Source organism: Poeciliopsis prolifica, unplaced genomic scaffold (assembly GCF_027474105.1).
Source record: "Poeciliopsis prolifica strain line A6 unplaced genomic scaffold, Auburn_PproV2 SCAFFOLD025, whole genome shotgun sequence".
Taxonomy (NCBI): Eukaryota; Metazoa; Chordata; class Actinopteri; order Cyprinodontiformes; family Poeciliidae; genus Poeciliopsis; species Poeciliopsis prolifica.
The window spans coordinates 5512887-5530000 of NW_026562400.1; the positions used below are offsets into that span (position 1 = coordinate 5512887).

A 17114-nucleotide genomic window follows, 5' to 3' on the forward strand; every position below is an offset into this window, starting at 1 on the left:
TCAGCTTGCAGCAAGCAGCTCCTGGGTCAAATCCTGGCCCTGGAGTCTTTTTGCATGGAGTTTAAATGTTATCCCTGTGCATGCTTGGGTTCTCTTCGGGTCGTCCGGCTTCCTCACTCAGTCTAAAAACATGACTGTTATGCTAATGGGTCTCTTCTCCTAAGGTGTGGGTATGTGTATGATTGTTTGTCCTATCTCATCTCTCTGTTTCCCTGCGATTGACTGTCGACCTGTTCAGGGTTTACCCCACCTCTCGCCTGGGAGATAGGCACCAGCACCGATTGCAAAGTCACTCGGGATAAGCGTGTAAAGATAATGGACAGATGAACATTTTATCAGAGAAGAAGAATAATGAGCAAGAATAAAGAATCCGTACAATTACAATAACTGGAGCTATTGGGAGCAGGTGATTGCATGCATTATTTGCTCACTTTCACAGTCTTGGAGCCCTAAAAATAACCAATTATTTCATACTAGTTAATAAACTGTAATACAGTAACAAATTTTATTCTGCTATTATAATGAATCATATTTTTGTAGTGAAAGTGATAGTGAATTATGAGATTGAATTATATCTTATATTTCAAAAGATGTTTTAATGATGCTAAGGTTTAATGTTTATTTGTTTAGAATGCTAATCAATGAACATATTTGTATATTAGGTCACCTGCTAACCTATACTTCACCAATGCCTTTCGTTGATGAGGCTTATACGATAACTCACAAGTAAAGAGGTGTAAACAACATGTGCTAATCACCTCTCCTCATTCTAAAGACAATTTAAATCTTTCATTCATTTAAACTGAATTTGTTCAGACTCCAAGAAGTAACCAGAGCCACAGAGTGAGGTAGGAGGGAACATGAACTGATATATCACAGCTAAGATCAAACTCTGAACTGTCTTGCTGTGAGGTGACTTTGCTAACTAATGAGCCTGCTTGCTGCCAGAAATCATTAATTAACCAGCAACCTTAATTTCCTCTCATGATACTCATCATTGATTAAATGAAACAGATTCTTGGCCTGATTTTCTTTGTCTGGTATAAAATACAACACTGGCTAAGTCCATCACTAGTTCTCAGTATTTTATAAATGTTGGTCCCCAGTGTTGTGTTGTTACCCATAATTACGAATGAACGTATTATTTCCAAAATTGGCTGCATTTCCAAATGTTCATGGTGATTTGTGTGTGCGCTTTGTGCTGGTCATTGTTTGCTGCCATCATTGTGCTGTTGCACATCCAGGGAGACGGGAAGCTATTCAGAAGGAGATTGGTAATCCCACCAGTGAGAAGAATTACAAAAGAGCAACACTCAGAAATGCAGTGGGCGAGTACACATGCATCCAAGAGCATAATGAGTGAGTTACATTGTTTGGGCCGCTGAATTGGTTCGTCTGGAAGCAAAGAATTTGTTCTAACAGGCCGTATGCATTGGGCAATGAATGAAAACCTCAAGTTCTATTTATTTATCTAACTTTTTTTTCTCAGCTTAGACCAGATTGAAGTTGCATGGTACTTATCTGACTTGAATTGAATCCATGATACTTTGCACAAGAATATATATTTTTAGTTTGCATAAAACTGAAGACATGAGAATTGTCCATTTTTTCTTCAACAAATATTTGTTCTGAAAATTGAGGATTGATCAAAATCAGAATGCTGAATTATTTTATTTTAAGTTTCTATCCATAAATAATGGATTTTAGCTCTTGATGAGAACAAAAAAACACACACATATGGATTTAATTCAACTAACGTGGGCCCAAGTTAAACACCTCCCTTTTTAAACCTGTCTAAAAATAGCTCGCAGATATAGTATGGCCAGATTCCTACTGGAAAGAAAATTATAGAAAAGGTCATTGATCTTGCCTCACCCCAGCACAAATTTCATGTTGGACAAGGGCAGGGATGCTGCCATTTTTTGCTACCTCAGTAGCAAAAAAGTTCAGCAAGCAAATTTGACCTTTCCTTCAGTTTGAAATTCTGGTTGCTACATTTATATTGAGTGTGCATCTTGTTTGACAGAAGGAATAAAAAGAAGAGGGAAAACTCCACTGTGAGTTTTAAAGCAAGAACATGCTAGGAATATTTCAGGTGAATGTTAAAGGTTTCTCTATGCTCCAGGTGATGAATCCTACAGTAATTGGATCTTTGGATGAAACACAGAGAACATAAGAAGCATCATACTAAGGGAAAGGAGAAATAGGGCTGGACTGCTATTCAGTGTTTCATAGTCCTCTTTTTATTCATACATAGACTGCACATTTCATTTCCAATTCTTAGTCACTAAGGTTGCAGGAAGAGAGGCAAGGCAAAGTATCCAAGAAGATTTAGGTCTATTGTGAATTGTCCAAAGTCATTGAAGAGTTGGAGCCTCGCAACATGTGCTCGTAATGGTTAACTGTGTTTTCTGAATACAGTTTTATAGCGTTTCATACTTCCAGCTGCTAAAACGTTTTATGGAAATTTCATGCTTTTTGCCAATTCCTTTTTTCTAACAGGTTGTGGTAATGTGTGTCTACGTTATCAAAAGTACTTATACTTGCTTTAATAATTATCATATCACTGTCCTTGATTAACTTAAATCCCATAGAGAATCAATGGAGCATTGTCAATAGATCCAACAGTGGAGAAGAGCTGAGGCTATTATTAAATCAACCTAAATACCTCCATGCCATGCTGCATTGGTGTGTGATTAATGCAAAAGGAGCTCAAGCCAAATATTTTATGCATTCACTGTCATAGTTCAAGGACATATGTTTATAAAGAGTTGACTTTAAGATTCTTTTTTTTATTTACTCGTGCAATTTTATAATTCTCAGACAACCTGAATTTGGAGTTCGGTAATTGGATTGGAGATTGGAGACTCTGATGTAATTTTGTCTTATTTTATTGATTTTAATACGGTTTTCCAACCACATAGGATCACATTCCTAAAGTTTTATATTCCAGTGGTATCTTCATAATTCCAAACAAATTAACTAAGCTGTCTTACAGCTGCCTGCTGCTACATAACAGCAGAGTTTGGGGATTTATCCTTAAGTGTAAGCCTGTGTTGTTTGCGGGTACATGACATGTGAAGCTTTCATGCTGCTACATCAATTTTTGGGCGGGCATATACATTTAAAATGTGAAACCTCTAATTCTGACTCGACACAGCATGTCTCTGTCAGTTCCTTCAGGCCCAGCAGACCTCGCAGCACCCACTGGTTCTGTTTGAGATTAAAATTCAGCCTCATTTTTATTCATACCACAAGTTACTGAGGGCTTTCATTTTTACACAGACCACATGTTTTAATGTATAATTTATTCCCTCAAATAACAACCTTTTATCAACATTAAAGAGGGGCTTTAGTCACATATTTAATGTGACTATGGATCATTTCATTTAAAATTATTTGTTTTAAAACTGCAATAATTGTATACGTATTTGTTCTATCACTAATATTTAATAAAACACATACTGTGCATCTTTTTTTTTATTTTAGCTGCTTTTTGGCACTCAGTCTCATCTATTTTTCACGTTTTCTTTTTTCATGTGTATCTTCATGCAAATTTTTAAATGTAATGTAAGTGTTCAAACAAAGTTTTGACACCACTCATTCAGCTTTAATCTTTTAACACCTGGTACAAGATATAGTGGCCATAAAATTGAATGTTTAAAACTTTTAATTCATTATTAAATGTATTTATTTTTGTTTTGAACGACGTTAACGTTTTCCTTCTATTCACCAACTTGCCTCTTTGTGTTAAACCATAAATTCACTGATTGACCACATTTTTGGAAAGCCTATTTCAGTTTAACAGGTCAAACTCAGGCCTGATTACTTACACACCTGTGCAGTCAAGAAATTATTTCAGTAAAACCTTTCTCAATACATGAGATGGGATAAAAGATTTGAGAAAGTAAAACATCATATCCTAGAAATTCCCAAATAGAGAAAAAAAACAAAGTCATAAAAAACTGATTAGTCTGAAAAAAGGTTGCAAAGCTATTTCCAAGGCATTGGGAATCCCTAAAACCACAGTAAGAGCCGTTGTCCACAAATGGAGAAAACATGCAACCATGGAGAGCATCCAGGAGTAAAAGTTTCAGAAAAAATTACTCAGTATTGTATGGAAAGAAAAAACAACAATGGAATTTTTTATAAGGTGTTTCTATTTAAGTCTATCACAAAGCTAACACATTACAGAACAATAACATGGTTCTGAGAGGAAACATGAGGATGATTGCTTGATGCTTTGCTATTACTGAAAAAAAAAGAAAACAATATTAAGGTTTTGATGCAAATGTAAATCTGTGTTTTCGTTGGAAAGCTGGCTTTACATTTCCTCAAGTTATCTTTGTATATGATAGTCAGATTTGTTTATCCATCCATCCATTTTCTAACACCCTAGTGGGGTCGGGATGGGTGCTTATGCCTATCTCCAGTGAATGTTTCGGGCAAGAGGCGGGGTACAGAAGAAAGGCAACAAATAAACAAATAAAGGACTCACCAAATTATGAGGTGCATCGTATTATTGATAGTGACAAATTTTCTTTCCGTGCACAGTTTAAACTACTTAAACATGCCACTAAGGTAAATAATCTTAGTGGCGAAGATGAAACCCAGTAGTGACGCTCTGTCGAGGTGTACTAAGTTTAGGTGATCCATGCAGTTAAAGTTTTTAATCATCTGCTATTCACACATATCCTTATGTGGCTTTGAAACAGAGATGATCCACAAAGTCCTCAAAGGACAAATTATGGAAACAGCTGCAATTAGTGTCTGATTTATATATTGTGGTAAGACCTTAGAGACTAATTAAAGGCCTTTGTGTTCTTGTCTATTGGAGACATGCTAATTTAAAGCCTTTTGACTGTGATTCACGAGGAACAAAATCAGAAATTCATGCATCTCAATTCATGCACGCCCACTACGAAAAAGAACACTCAGCGTAGTTGTTTAAAGGGGCCTAGTAAACATCCAATCTCTGCATCATTAGACCAGAATCTCCTATGATGCTAAAAGGAACAGCTTTGCCTTTATTTGATGGCTTTGCAGGAGGTCTACTGCATACAGCCCTCCGTATTGTGCTTATGGCAGATATCTGGAGAAAGGCGGAGCAAATTATCTGCAGGATTTTCCTCCCAAGAAGCGGGATTCCTAGTGTTTATTAAATTTTTTAGAGTGCTTCTGAGCAATGCACATTTTATCCTCTTAACAGTCAAATTACTATATACTACAGCAATTACTTAATGTACTCTAATGAGATTTCGCCATGAAATGGAAGGATTCATTTATTTTAATGTGACGCATTCCACTGGGCAGGTTTATGCATCACATCCCCCTTGTGATCCAGAGGAGGATTTGAGTCATAAATAGTAAGATGAGCTTGGCTTCCAGGTTTTCCATTTCCCCCACAGCAACTGAGGTATATGACTCTGTGATCCAGGCACACAGGATCTGTTCAGGGGCATCAGCAGGTCACTGTCACCGTTCTGAAGCTTAGCTCTCTTCAACCAGACATTTTCTGGGATTAGTAAAATAATACCACCCTGACAGGTAGTGTTAATATCATGGACCATGGACCATGGAGGTGCAAAATCCACCACACAACTAAAACACAAAGATGATGCAGCGTTTCTTCTCATTGCAAAATAAACATTTTTAGATTTTCATAATCCTAAGGCATCTAACATGAACAGGAATTACATTTGTACCCTGTTTTATACAACATGGACGTGTGTGCTTCTTAGAGTAATAATGCTGAATAAAAATATCATGTTTTCATGACATGATGCTGCTTAAAAAGTATGTTGCCGGTAGCTTGAAACTCACGTAATTGACTACCAGAAATGTTTCCAAACACCCAAATAGATCTGTCTTATAAAAAAGGAGGATATCAGCAGCTTTTATCTGACAACTTACTTGCAATGTGCTGCAACAAGTTTTTGCAGGGGCTTCTACATTATGTCTTCCTTCTCCCAGCACTTTCTAGAAACAACCAATCAGTAGCAAGAGGCGGGTTTTAGCGCTGTCAATCACAATCTCGTGGCTGCTCATCCTCCTTTCCTTCTGCTCTGTGCTATGCTGCAGCTAATGCAGCCTGTTGTAAAAACTCAGTCTAGTTAGCATAGATACCAATGTTGGCAGATAAACAATTTTCCTGTAACAATAAGTTGTTTCTCCAACATTATGAGTGAATTAAGTTGACTGACAACACTAAGACCCTCCTCTTAGTTCTGATTGGTTGTTTTTGGTCAGAACTGTGGATTACTTTAGCTAGTTATAGAAATTCAGGGAGGAGATGGAAGGGATTGAATGTTTTCAGAGGCTGTCTCATAACAAACTGTAACAACATGGTGACAATTTTGACAATTATGGAAAATTCATATTTTTTATTAAAGTTATATATTGTAGCTTGAATAAAATGCAGAGATATAGCATTTTTGATAATTCTGGATTGTTTCATGCACATTTTGCACATTACCTATGACTGTTGCTCATGGGGAGAGACCTTTCAGTAAATTAAAACTAATAGAAAAATTATAAGCAACCTACTTGCATACTGTATGCAGCCTGTTGCATGTGAAATTCATGAGCAATAAATATTGTGCTAGTATCATTATTGAACCAAAGAAAGCAAGGTATTTGCAAGCCTTTAAAATTATTACGCTTTTTATGGGTCAAATAGACTCAAGAAATTGTAACAGTGGCTGCTTGGGGTGGCCCAATCTAAATTTTTGTCATGGGGTCCAAGATTCCTGGCGGTGCCCCTGTGTATTATTCACTTATCTTGTGTTATATCATACATAAACTGTGTGTACTTCCTTGAATACATCTCTCATATGGATGCAAATCTGGGAAAGCGCTCAGATTTTCCTGTGTTTTTTATCACCACAACTAATTATGTTTTTATTCGAGTAGAATTTCAGAAAACCTCATAAACAAATTATGCCACTCTGTCTTTTCTTGTTTTCTTTCACGAAGCTCACCATGCTCCACCACTTTGTTTGAACAGCTTAGCAGGCACACAAAACACTGGTTCCAAAATAGTATTTGTTGTAGCCTCCATTAGTTCCTCAGTGCTTCAGAGAGGTAAAGGCGATGCTGAAGATTTTTAGTTGGTTGCTGTTGGAAACTTCACCATAGATCTCAAAATATATTCTAAACATATTCTTCTTCATCAGTGAGGATTAAGTTTCATCCTCACTCATCAGTGAGTAAGTATGGTGATGCAGTTTCAGACTCCCACTGATGAAAATAAATGTTTCAAAAATCATATCACACAACAATGTAAAAACGTTAAAATAAACGAACGGAGCAGAATATTAGGACAAAGCTTTAACAGCACCAACTACAAATCCGATGATCAAGATCACTTGACGCAGCCGCTTTAAGTTATCCTCGAATGTTTCTAGTTTTAGTCTGTTACCTTTCATAAAGAGAATAAGTATATATTTTATTTCATGCTAGAATTTAATAAATTTCTTTGTTTACAAACTCTCATTAGAGATTTATAGATTTTTGTGATAATAAGAATATTCATGACTTCAATAAAAATGTAGTTGCACTCTAATAGATGCCAGTTCTGTGTAGAAATTTTTATAACGTGGCTATCATTATGATATTCTTAATAGTCAAAGAAATAGGCTAATTGAAACTGTAACTTTACTTTAGTTATACATATTTTTTATGCATTGCAATGTGGAAAGGTTTTGAAAGGTTGTGTCTGTGAGTCAAATGATGAATAAAAGTAAACCTGATGACAGGCATTCAGTCGCTGATAAAAGTGGAAATTTTCTTTCTTAACATTGTTGACAGAAGAGGAGCCGAGACATTTTGCTTTCTGTCAGAGAGGGATAATTTGATGAGTGGAGGTTGAGGAACGACTCTCTCTTCGTAAACTGATGTTTCTGCAAACATCTTTTAAGAAGCTGTCTGAGCTGTCTTCTCAGTCTGTTGCCAAGCCACAGGGAGACTTTGTTGTCTTCCATTCGACAGAAGATGCTACATTTGTAGTCTTACCAATTAGCCATGAGTTGTGCTTCTTCACATATTTTAGTTTTAAACATTAGGGATCATGTTTAAAGGTGTTGAATGTTTTTAGCTGTTTTCACAGCTGTAGCAGTCTGGATGATTACTTTGTGAATAATAGGAAATGTGCAGCAGGCTAAAAAAAAAATCTGCACACTCTGTACATCCTGGTTTCAAATCGTTTAAATGTATACATGAAGATCGGTGCTACAAAGCATTTTTTGTAAAAACTAATCACCACTGACACATATTTTTCTCCATGCATTTTCGGATGAACACAAAGAACACCTCACAAGAAGAGTAAAATAAGACCACATGTACACAGTCTTCTTTCCCCTTGTATATATATGTATGAAATATGAAAAAGGAAAAAGAGCAATGTATACATGTCCTTCACATTCTTGCAGTTGTAAAGTATATCAATATATTGTCAGCACTTGAAGACTGAAGTCAAATTCACATTTTGGGCCCACATTTTGGATGTTTACTGTCCCAATGTAGGCTACTATTAACCTTTTAGATTGACCCTGACCTCTACTGAAAATTTGTGAACTAAAAACTGGTTCTGTGCCAGGGAAACAGTTCAAAAGAAACCTGCTATTTTTGAGAAAAGGGTGGTCAAATGTCCAACCAAAATTCTGTCTGAGCCTAGTTGATGGAGACAAAACATGTATGGTTTCTGCACAGTTTCCAACTGACATGCATTTAAAAATCACTGATGTGCACTTTATTATCAGTCTATCTATAAAAATCCTGAAATGGTGATATCTATTTCTAGCTGTCTTTGAGTGAGAAGTGGAATACACCCTGGGCAGGGTTCAGTGCATTGCATAGCAAGACGGTTTTTATTAATGTTTTAATGTTTTTACAGCTCCTTGTTTTATGGATTAACTTGAGAAAACTTGAGAAATACTTGTAGTATTAAAATAAAACCGTTTTTTCTGTATCTTGCCACTCTATAGGGTGTAGAGCTGAACTGATGGTCTAACATTCACCACTATCTGAAGCAACACTTTGATGTTGATGTAGACATGTTTTGTAAGTTTTGAGCTGTAGTCTATGCCATCTTAAAAGGAAGAAAAAGCTTTTCTTTGAATTTTATGTAAAAGAACAGTGCTGAAGTCCAGTTATTTGCTCTACCAATGTAGTATTCAGGTGAAATGAAAGGGTATCCTAATGGAGAGACAAGAGCTTAAGATATTCTGCTGGTGTGATGCAGTGGACATACAACCACAAACACACACACATACATACACGCTCCTTAAATCCATTATGGCCTCAAACTTCAAAGCTCATATTGGTTTTTCAGCAACCCTCCCTGAAAATGGAGAGGGTTGCTGAATGTTTGCAGAGCAAATTCAATACCTCATGTAATGTGCACTACTGCCTTTACTGCTATTCCTAAGTGAAAATGTCTCTCAATATTTTCCTGTCTGTGACTATCCAAAACTTTGCCTGTATATCTTTTTTTTTTTTGCCTATGTTTATGTTTGAGTGCTGATCTCATGACCGCCTTGTATGCTTTTGTCTTCTGTTTTTCAGGTGGAATTTTTGAACAGACAGACGGACCTGTTTCACTTGTTAGTGCAGAAGAACTTGCCTTTAAATTTGCTGTGAATAATATAAACAGAAACAGGACTTTGTTGCCTAACACAACATTAACATACGACATACAGAGGATTAATATCTACGACAGCTTTGAGGCATCAAGAAAAGGTAAGTGATATTATTTATTGAAGGATTTGTTAATGCAATGACATGAACTGTCTTTGAGTGAGAAGTGGGATACACTTTTTGCATTCGACTGCAAAAACTAAGAAATGGATTTGGGAACATTGCCTTATTTAAACAAGGAAACTTTATTATAATGCAATCCAATACTTGTTAAAACAAATCTCGTTCTAATGAGATTAAAAATCTCATTATACCTAAATGTATCTCTCCACAAAACCAAAATATATTATTTAGTAAGAAAGGTCATAACAGTAAACAGCAAAACCTCTTGGGATTTTTAGATGTAGTCTTAAAGAAAGGGTGAGACAAAAGAGAGTTCTGGTGAGTCCCTCCATGCCTTTTTTGTAAGTCGCAATCAGTCAGAACAGTGTAATCTTAAATCTTGTTAAAATAAGAAACTTTGTTGTTAAAAGAATTTATAAAAGTCCACTGGTTTCTGCAGGAAACCTTCTTGTGAAAATGAGAATCGAATCTTATGACAAGACACTTTATTGTTAAAATGAGAAAACAATGACGTGAAAGAACTCATCTTGTTAAAACGACAATGTTTAATCAGAAACTTAATTGTTTTAATAAGAATAATGACATTATGCACCTGAATTTATTTACCAGATCTGGCATCGAGTCGCTTCCTGTAAATCTTAATAAATACGAATATCATTGAAATTGTCGTTCATGTTGTGTACAGTATGCCTTTTAAGTTTAGTTGGAATGTATTATTATGTCGTTATTTGTAAGTCATTTTTGATCAAAGGCCATGAAAAATGCATTAGCAAAAACTGTTAATTAGGTGGTTTTTCCTATGGTTGTGTTTGTCTGGAAGTTTTTATTTCAACTCTAGTTTAAAGGAACAATATCAGAGATCCTTACAAGCACAGTTTTTCTGAAATAAATAACTAACATTTGCATTTAAAATCTTGTATTAGTACCCATTATCAAGCTCTCATCTCTTTCCTTCCATTAGCTTGTGACCAGCTGTCGTTAGGTGTGGTTGCAATATTTGGGCCTTCACATAGCTCATCTTCAAATGCTGTGCAGTCCATCTGCAATGCACTGGAAGTGCCACACATCCAGGTGCGGTGGAAACATCACCCAATGGACAACAGGGACACTTTTTATGCCAATTTATACCCAGATTACTCATCATTAAGCTATGCCATTCTGGACCTTGTGCAGTATCTTAAATGGAAAACAGCCACTGTTGTATATGACGACAGCACAGGTGAGGAGTCTACAAATAACTGCATACTTTTAAACAGAGATGTATGTGTGTAAAAAATCTGCTATGCTCTAGTAAGTAACAGAAAAAGCTGTGCCTTTATTTGTGCTGTTTTCTGCAAGGTCTAATAAGGTTACAGGAGCTGATAATGGCCCCATCAAGGTATAACATTCGATTAAAGATCCGCCAGCTTCCTCTAGATACAGAAGATACAAGGCCTCTTCTTAAAGAAATGAAGAGAAGTCGGGAGTTCCGCATCATCTTTGACTGCAGTCACCACATGGCTGCACAAATTCTCAAACAGGTGAGTTCTAAACTCTTATAGACAGCCTTGAGTATCAAACCAGAAGACTAGACAACTTTAGGTTCCCATGTAACCAGTTCCAGCTTCAGTCACCTCAGCTATGATTCTAATGCTGTGAGATCTGTAAAACATCAGCTGCACATTTTGAAGAAGAGACTGTTCTCCTGTTCTCCAATGGAAAAACAAAATTCAGGTGTTCCATTGCTTGTTAGAGGAACAAAAGCAATATCAGATGCACTCATACATTACCTTGCTGAAACCACTAATGTCTCTTAAACATTTACATATTTTGTCAAAAACTTAAATGTATTTCATGTGAAACACCAACATGAAGTAGTGTAATAATGTAGTGTGGAATGAAAGCAGTAGATACATGTTTTTGTTAGTTTTTTTTTTTTTTTTTTCACAATAAGAGCTTGGACGGGTAACATTTATATATGTATTCAGCCAAAAAATGAAGTGCAATACCATTAATTAAAATCTAGAGCCACAAAATGCCTTTAGAAATCCCTCAATCATAAGCAGAGTCAAGATGTGTGTAAATTATTGTCAGCATCAAGACAACTGTTCTGTGAGGGTCTATATTTTTGTACAGAATATTAATTAATTTTCTCATTTATACAGAAACATCCAAGACACATTAAAATTATATACATGCAGCACTGCACCATTATATTTGCCTCCTTTATATTTTAAGGTTCTGATTAGTCCCAACCTGTTTGACTGTAGATTATATTTCCATTTTGTGAATTTCATTGTTTTGATGCATTCTTTCACACAGTTTATGAATGCAAAGCTGCACACTGAAAATGGATCAATCCAAAAGCATATTTGCATATGCTTTTGCATGCAAAAGCATATGCAACACCATGTTATGCTTGCTTATTGAAACAGAACATAAATATGATTTGATATAAATGTCAGTCAACAGGAAGCTGTCAGCATTTTGCTCTAAGTGATGAATGTGTAGGTGGTCTGATGTTTTATAGATGTCAAGAATAGGCTGTTGAATCCCCCTCCTTTCTACACATTTCTGTCAACTTATATTAACATGCTTACCAAAGGCATCATTGCCAAAAAAAGTTGTTTTTATATAGCTCAGTCCTCTATTGTTGCTGTGATAGAAGATGACATGATCGCTCCTAGCCAGAGCATACATCTAATGCAAAGAAGTCAGTGTCTTGTTCAGTGGAGTCGTGAGATAAAACTTTGAGGCAAAAAAGTTGCACCATCAAGTTTCAGTTTCAATATGACATATTTTAATCAATTCTTTATCCGGAGGTTGTTCATGTGCCTTGGAACAATAAAACATGATGACTTATCACAGCAATTGAATAGATGTTCAATAAGAAAGTTACTCGAGTGACAATTAAATGTTCCAGCTGTGATGATAATAGCAGCAAGCAACAGGTATGTTTTTAGACATTATTATTTTATGGGTTAAACTAGGAAAACCTTTCCTCTGCCATAACACTTTGTGTGATTTTTCTCAATAAGATGAAGCAACAGCAGCAATCAGAACAATCTTTTAGACAGGAACAACCCTTTGTTTGTCCCTCAGCATTGAAACTAGAGCTACTTGCTACAGCAAGTAGCTCTAAAAGACACTGCTACCTGAAAAAAACATTGAGTTTTATTTTTAAAAGTTTTGTACACAGGTCAGGGGTGTACAAAGTCAGTCCAGTTATTCTGCTTGGGGCAACATCTATAAATTGTGGTCTCAGTTTCTTGTCCGTTGCTGACAGGAGTAACACTCATTTTGGTAATCTGCTGCTATGGATCATTTGCTTCTGGATTTGACATGTTGGGCTTTCAGAGAAGGTTTTCTATGTATCTTGGTTGGAAGAAGTGGTTAATCAAGCCAGTAATTAATGTACTGATGTACTTTAATTTGTACATTACCTTGTATAATATAGTTTGCCCATTCTCTTCTGACTTCTAACATCATTAAAAAATGTAATTCGCACGTATGCTGGTCACTAGAAAGTTTTTAAATTATAGACTATTCTCCAAAAAGCCAAGAGATGTTTGTGTGTGAATTCCAACCAGCCTGTCTGCCACCAGCAACTGTGCCATATTCAAAATCTCTAAAATCTGATTTCCTCTGAATTCTACTGCTGTGTTTGAACTTCTGCATGTCATGTACGCCACATCAAAATGCCTAAATGCACTGAATTGCTTTACAACCAGATTCCAAGACAAAATAATAATAATTGAACTTCACTTCTCGTCGATGTATTATTCAAGCATGACAATAGAAAAATAATGTTTTGCAGCACAACAGAGAAAATTATGTAAAAATACCGTCACCTCTCTGTCATCCCTTTGGATTTTCTCCTTGACATGCGATGAGAAAAATGAAAGGCAGTTTTTTTCTTCAAAATCTCATTCTAACTCAGCATGCATTTAGCAAATTTTATTCTATTTCAGATTAAGAAAATGAAAATAATAGGGAGTTATTTACAAAATAACTGCCTTTGTCCTATGGTTTAACCCTATTATTGATGAGAATATTTGAAAAATAATAAAGTAAGTAGATGGTACGTTATTTGAGTCTAAATGGAGATCTTGAATAGTAATAACCTCTGAATGAGTTAAATATATGAAACAAAGTTTCAATGTCAAGTATTTGGCTTGATGTCTTTAGCTGCAGAGGTGAATTTTCTCCACAGAGGCTTAACATCTCTTTTGCATAACCTTGAGTTTTGAGTTAGTTTTTTTTTTCTTTTTATAGCACATGGTACTGTAGAATGGAAAGCACAGACATCATGGTGGATGTGGTTCTTTGAATGTAGATGGAGTGAAACAAGTCAGAGTGACAGAGTCTTTGGATATAATGCAAAGACTAGTAAGCCCACTCTTTTCTCTGTTGCAGTGGCATCAAATGCCCCAAACCATCTGCAAACAGTTTAAACTCAAAACTTTAAAGACATGCTAGTATATGGTAAATCAGCAGTCTGCATATGCTTAAGAAACACTAGCCAGTGGTAATAGAATCTTGCTTGGAAAACTATTATGATAAGAGTCGATAATCTCATTAAAACAAATGTTTACACCATCATTGAGATTTTTATGAAATGCAAACAAATGTATTTGGGATTCTTTTATTGAATCCTTGTGGGATTCAATAAAAGAATCCCACAAGGATTGTTGTAAAGATGCTTTTTGGGATGACGAACACTCTCAAATGACAAAATAATAATTTTCCCTACCCCAGCTCATTTCATTCACACCTTTAATTCCATGTTTTTGTCCTTCCAGGCCCAGACCATGGGGATGATGACAGAGTATTACCACTATATCTTCACCACTCTGGTAATGTATCATGCTTGTTAATGCAAATAGTCTCGTTTGTTCTCATCTCTTCTCCGCTAGATTTTTTCATAAATAGTGGCTAATTGCCAATGGAGTTTGGATCCACTCCATAACATCAATTTAGTTTGACATGTTGGAGGCACAATGGAGTCCCAGGTTTGCAGTGGTAAACACTGCTTCATAGGACCGTCAACAGCGGCCTTCGAAATACCACAAAACACCAGCTTGAGATTAAAAATGGAACGTTTCATCCTCATAAACTGATGAATGTTTGACCTATTGCTTTGGGAATTAAAATAAACAGTTAAAATAATGGGAAGTTTGGTAAAATGTGAAATGAATTATTACGACCTATAAGTAACATCATACTGCAAAAATTACAGACTACAAACATGTAAAGTGCCTTGAATGTAAACTACTTGAAATAATTGGGTTCGTAGCAATGACCTTCTGACCTTGTGTGATAGAATTAAAAAAACTCAACACAAGTGTCCATAGGGTATTGCTTTTTTTCTGTTACCCTTCCTAAATGGGAACTAGCAGATTGAACTGGAATACAAAGCAGCATGCTCTGTGCTGTTCCTTTCACCCTCTGTTACTGTCTTTGTCTTCTGACTCTCTTGAGCGCTCACACTCACTGTCTCTGCAGGCATGGCCAGGCTGTTGTGATAATATGTTATGACACAGAGGTCCAGATATGATGTGTGTCATTTCTCACAGTTGACGGCGTAGTTTTGACATTGTTACATGGTGTGTCATGTTCATGTAGCATCTGTTTTGTTTCAATATGAAAATCTGAAAATATTTTTTTATTCTTGTATTGTCTTTTTGGGTACTCAACAGCATTTTTATGCATTTGTTTTATTGCATTTTCCCAATAATATTTTTTGTACATAAGACATGGGTATCTTGATAGGATCAGTGTTATACCTATCTAAAACTGCAATATGGTGTCTTACTGATAGATATCCCATTAAGAAGATTATACCTGGCAACTTTATTTGATCCAAAGTAATGAATTCTTGCACGGTGTACATGGCAATACAATTTCCTCTCGATGGAGTTCACTGATGTCTATGTTTTATCTTCAGAGGTGAGGGAAGTGCCGACTTATTAGAGCGTGAAAAGGCAAAAGCACAGAGCTATGGGGGTAATAACTTCCTTGTTCTTTGAAATGAAACTGTCATAGCTCTTGTCTTGCCACAGCGATCTTAGAAAGCTTTAAGCTAAGAACTTAGTTATATTTTCTCCTGCTGTAACACTTTTGCATGCTCTCAAAGCATCTTAAACAGGAGAAAAAAATTCTGTATAAGGCAAATGTAAGATCATTTCACCGTTGTTTTGTTTTGCATATGTGTGATAGTTAGTTCTGGTAAAAGTAAACTAGAACTTTTCATAAGTTTTTTTATTTGCCTGACTTTCTGAAATATAAAAAATAGTTACAGAACAAATCACTATTTTCTCTGTAAATACAATAATACTTGTCCATTTCATGTGAAATTCACAAAAGATGTTGGTATTAGTCTCAATAATTGAATTATTACCTAACTTACAGTATATTATGTAAAATAAAACTGACTGGCTTAGTAAAAGAGAATTGAACATCCTTTGTTTTAATACGTTGTAGCAAAATCAAGGTAAAAACATTGTAAAACATTCAATTACAGCTATCCAGTTGGTATAAGAAATACACTCTTAACACTGACAGATTTCAGGCATTTTGTTGTTTAGTATTTTTTGCACTCTCTTTTCTTAATTTGTTAATATGTTTTCCCGTCAGTGCACTTTATTACTCATCATTTATTTGGTTTGCTTAGATTTTTTAAATACAGAACAAAATCATGAGTATGTACAGTGGTGTATCGCAACATCTTAGTTTCAACATCATATTGAAAAATAAAATAGAATAGTCAAAAAATAATGTGTCCGTTAGTTTACTTTCCTAACTTCAAATCTATACCTCAGACATTTTCAGCTGTGGTAATTTACTTCGTTTAGAAAGGAGAAATTATTCTGCACGCTAAAAGAAGGAAAAAGACAGCTTTATCAGAGGGTAACAATGACCATTCTTTAGTGAACGTCTTACATGCTCTCCGTCCCCCGGCTCTTACTCCACAGGGTGCTAATGAAATATCTACGTTCATCCAAATGCCTTTTCCAAGCCCCGCGGCCCAATTTCACATGACGTGTGTCAACATGTGACTTCACACATCAGATACAATCGCTGCTCCAGAAATAACAAAGGCTCAGACTGAATTCATATTTATCTTTGTTGAAGATGCCAAGACATGCCAGGGCTGGATATTAATGATAGAAAACAGATGATTTGTTTTGGTGTTTTCTTTAATTTTCCAAGCTACAAGCAAATAATTAATAATCTCCCAGCCTTAAAAAAAATGCCTTTTTTAAATCCAATTAAAAATTTAAAAAAGTGTGTGGGACGTTTGTTGCTTGGGTTGTTTAGCTATTTTTCATATAAATGTGACAATGTTAGGAAAAAAATTCTAACTCTAGCACTTG

At 35.7% G+C, this 17114-nt stretch overlaps 1 protein-coding gene across 1 annotated transcript in view; it reads left to right on the plus strand.

Annotated features, from left to right (window-relative positions):
* grik3 (glutamate ionotropic receptor kainate type subunit 3) overlaps window positions 1–17114 on the plus strand; it is a 119111-nt gene that overhangs the window by 60405 nt on the left and 41592 nt on the right. Inside the window, exons 2-5 of the mRNA XM_055047153.1 lie at window positions 9565–9738; window positions 10721–10978; window positions 11098–11279; window positions 14541–14594. Of these exons, the coding sequence (XP_054903128.1) occupies window positions 9565–9738; window positions 10721–10978; window positions 11098–11279; window positions 14541–14594 (668 nt within the window). The remainder of the gene's footprint in view (window positions 1–9564; window positions 9739–10720; window positions 10979–11097; window positions 11280–14540; window positions 14595–17114) is intronic.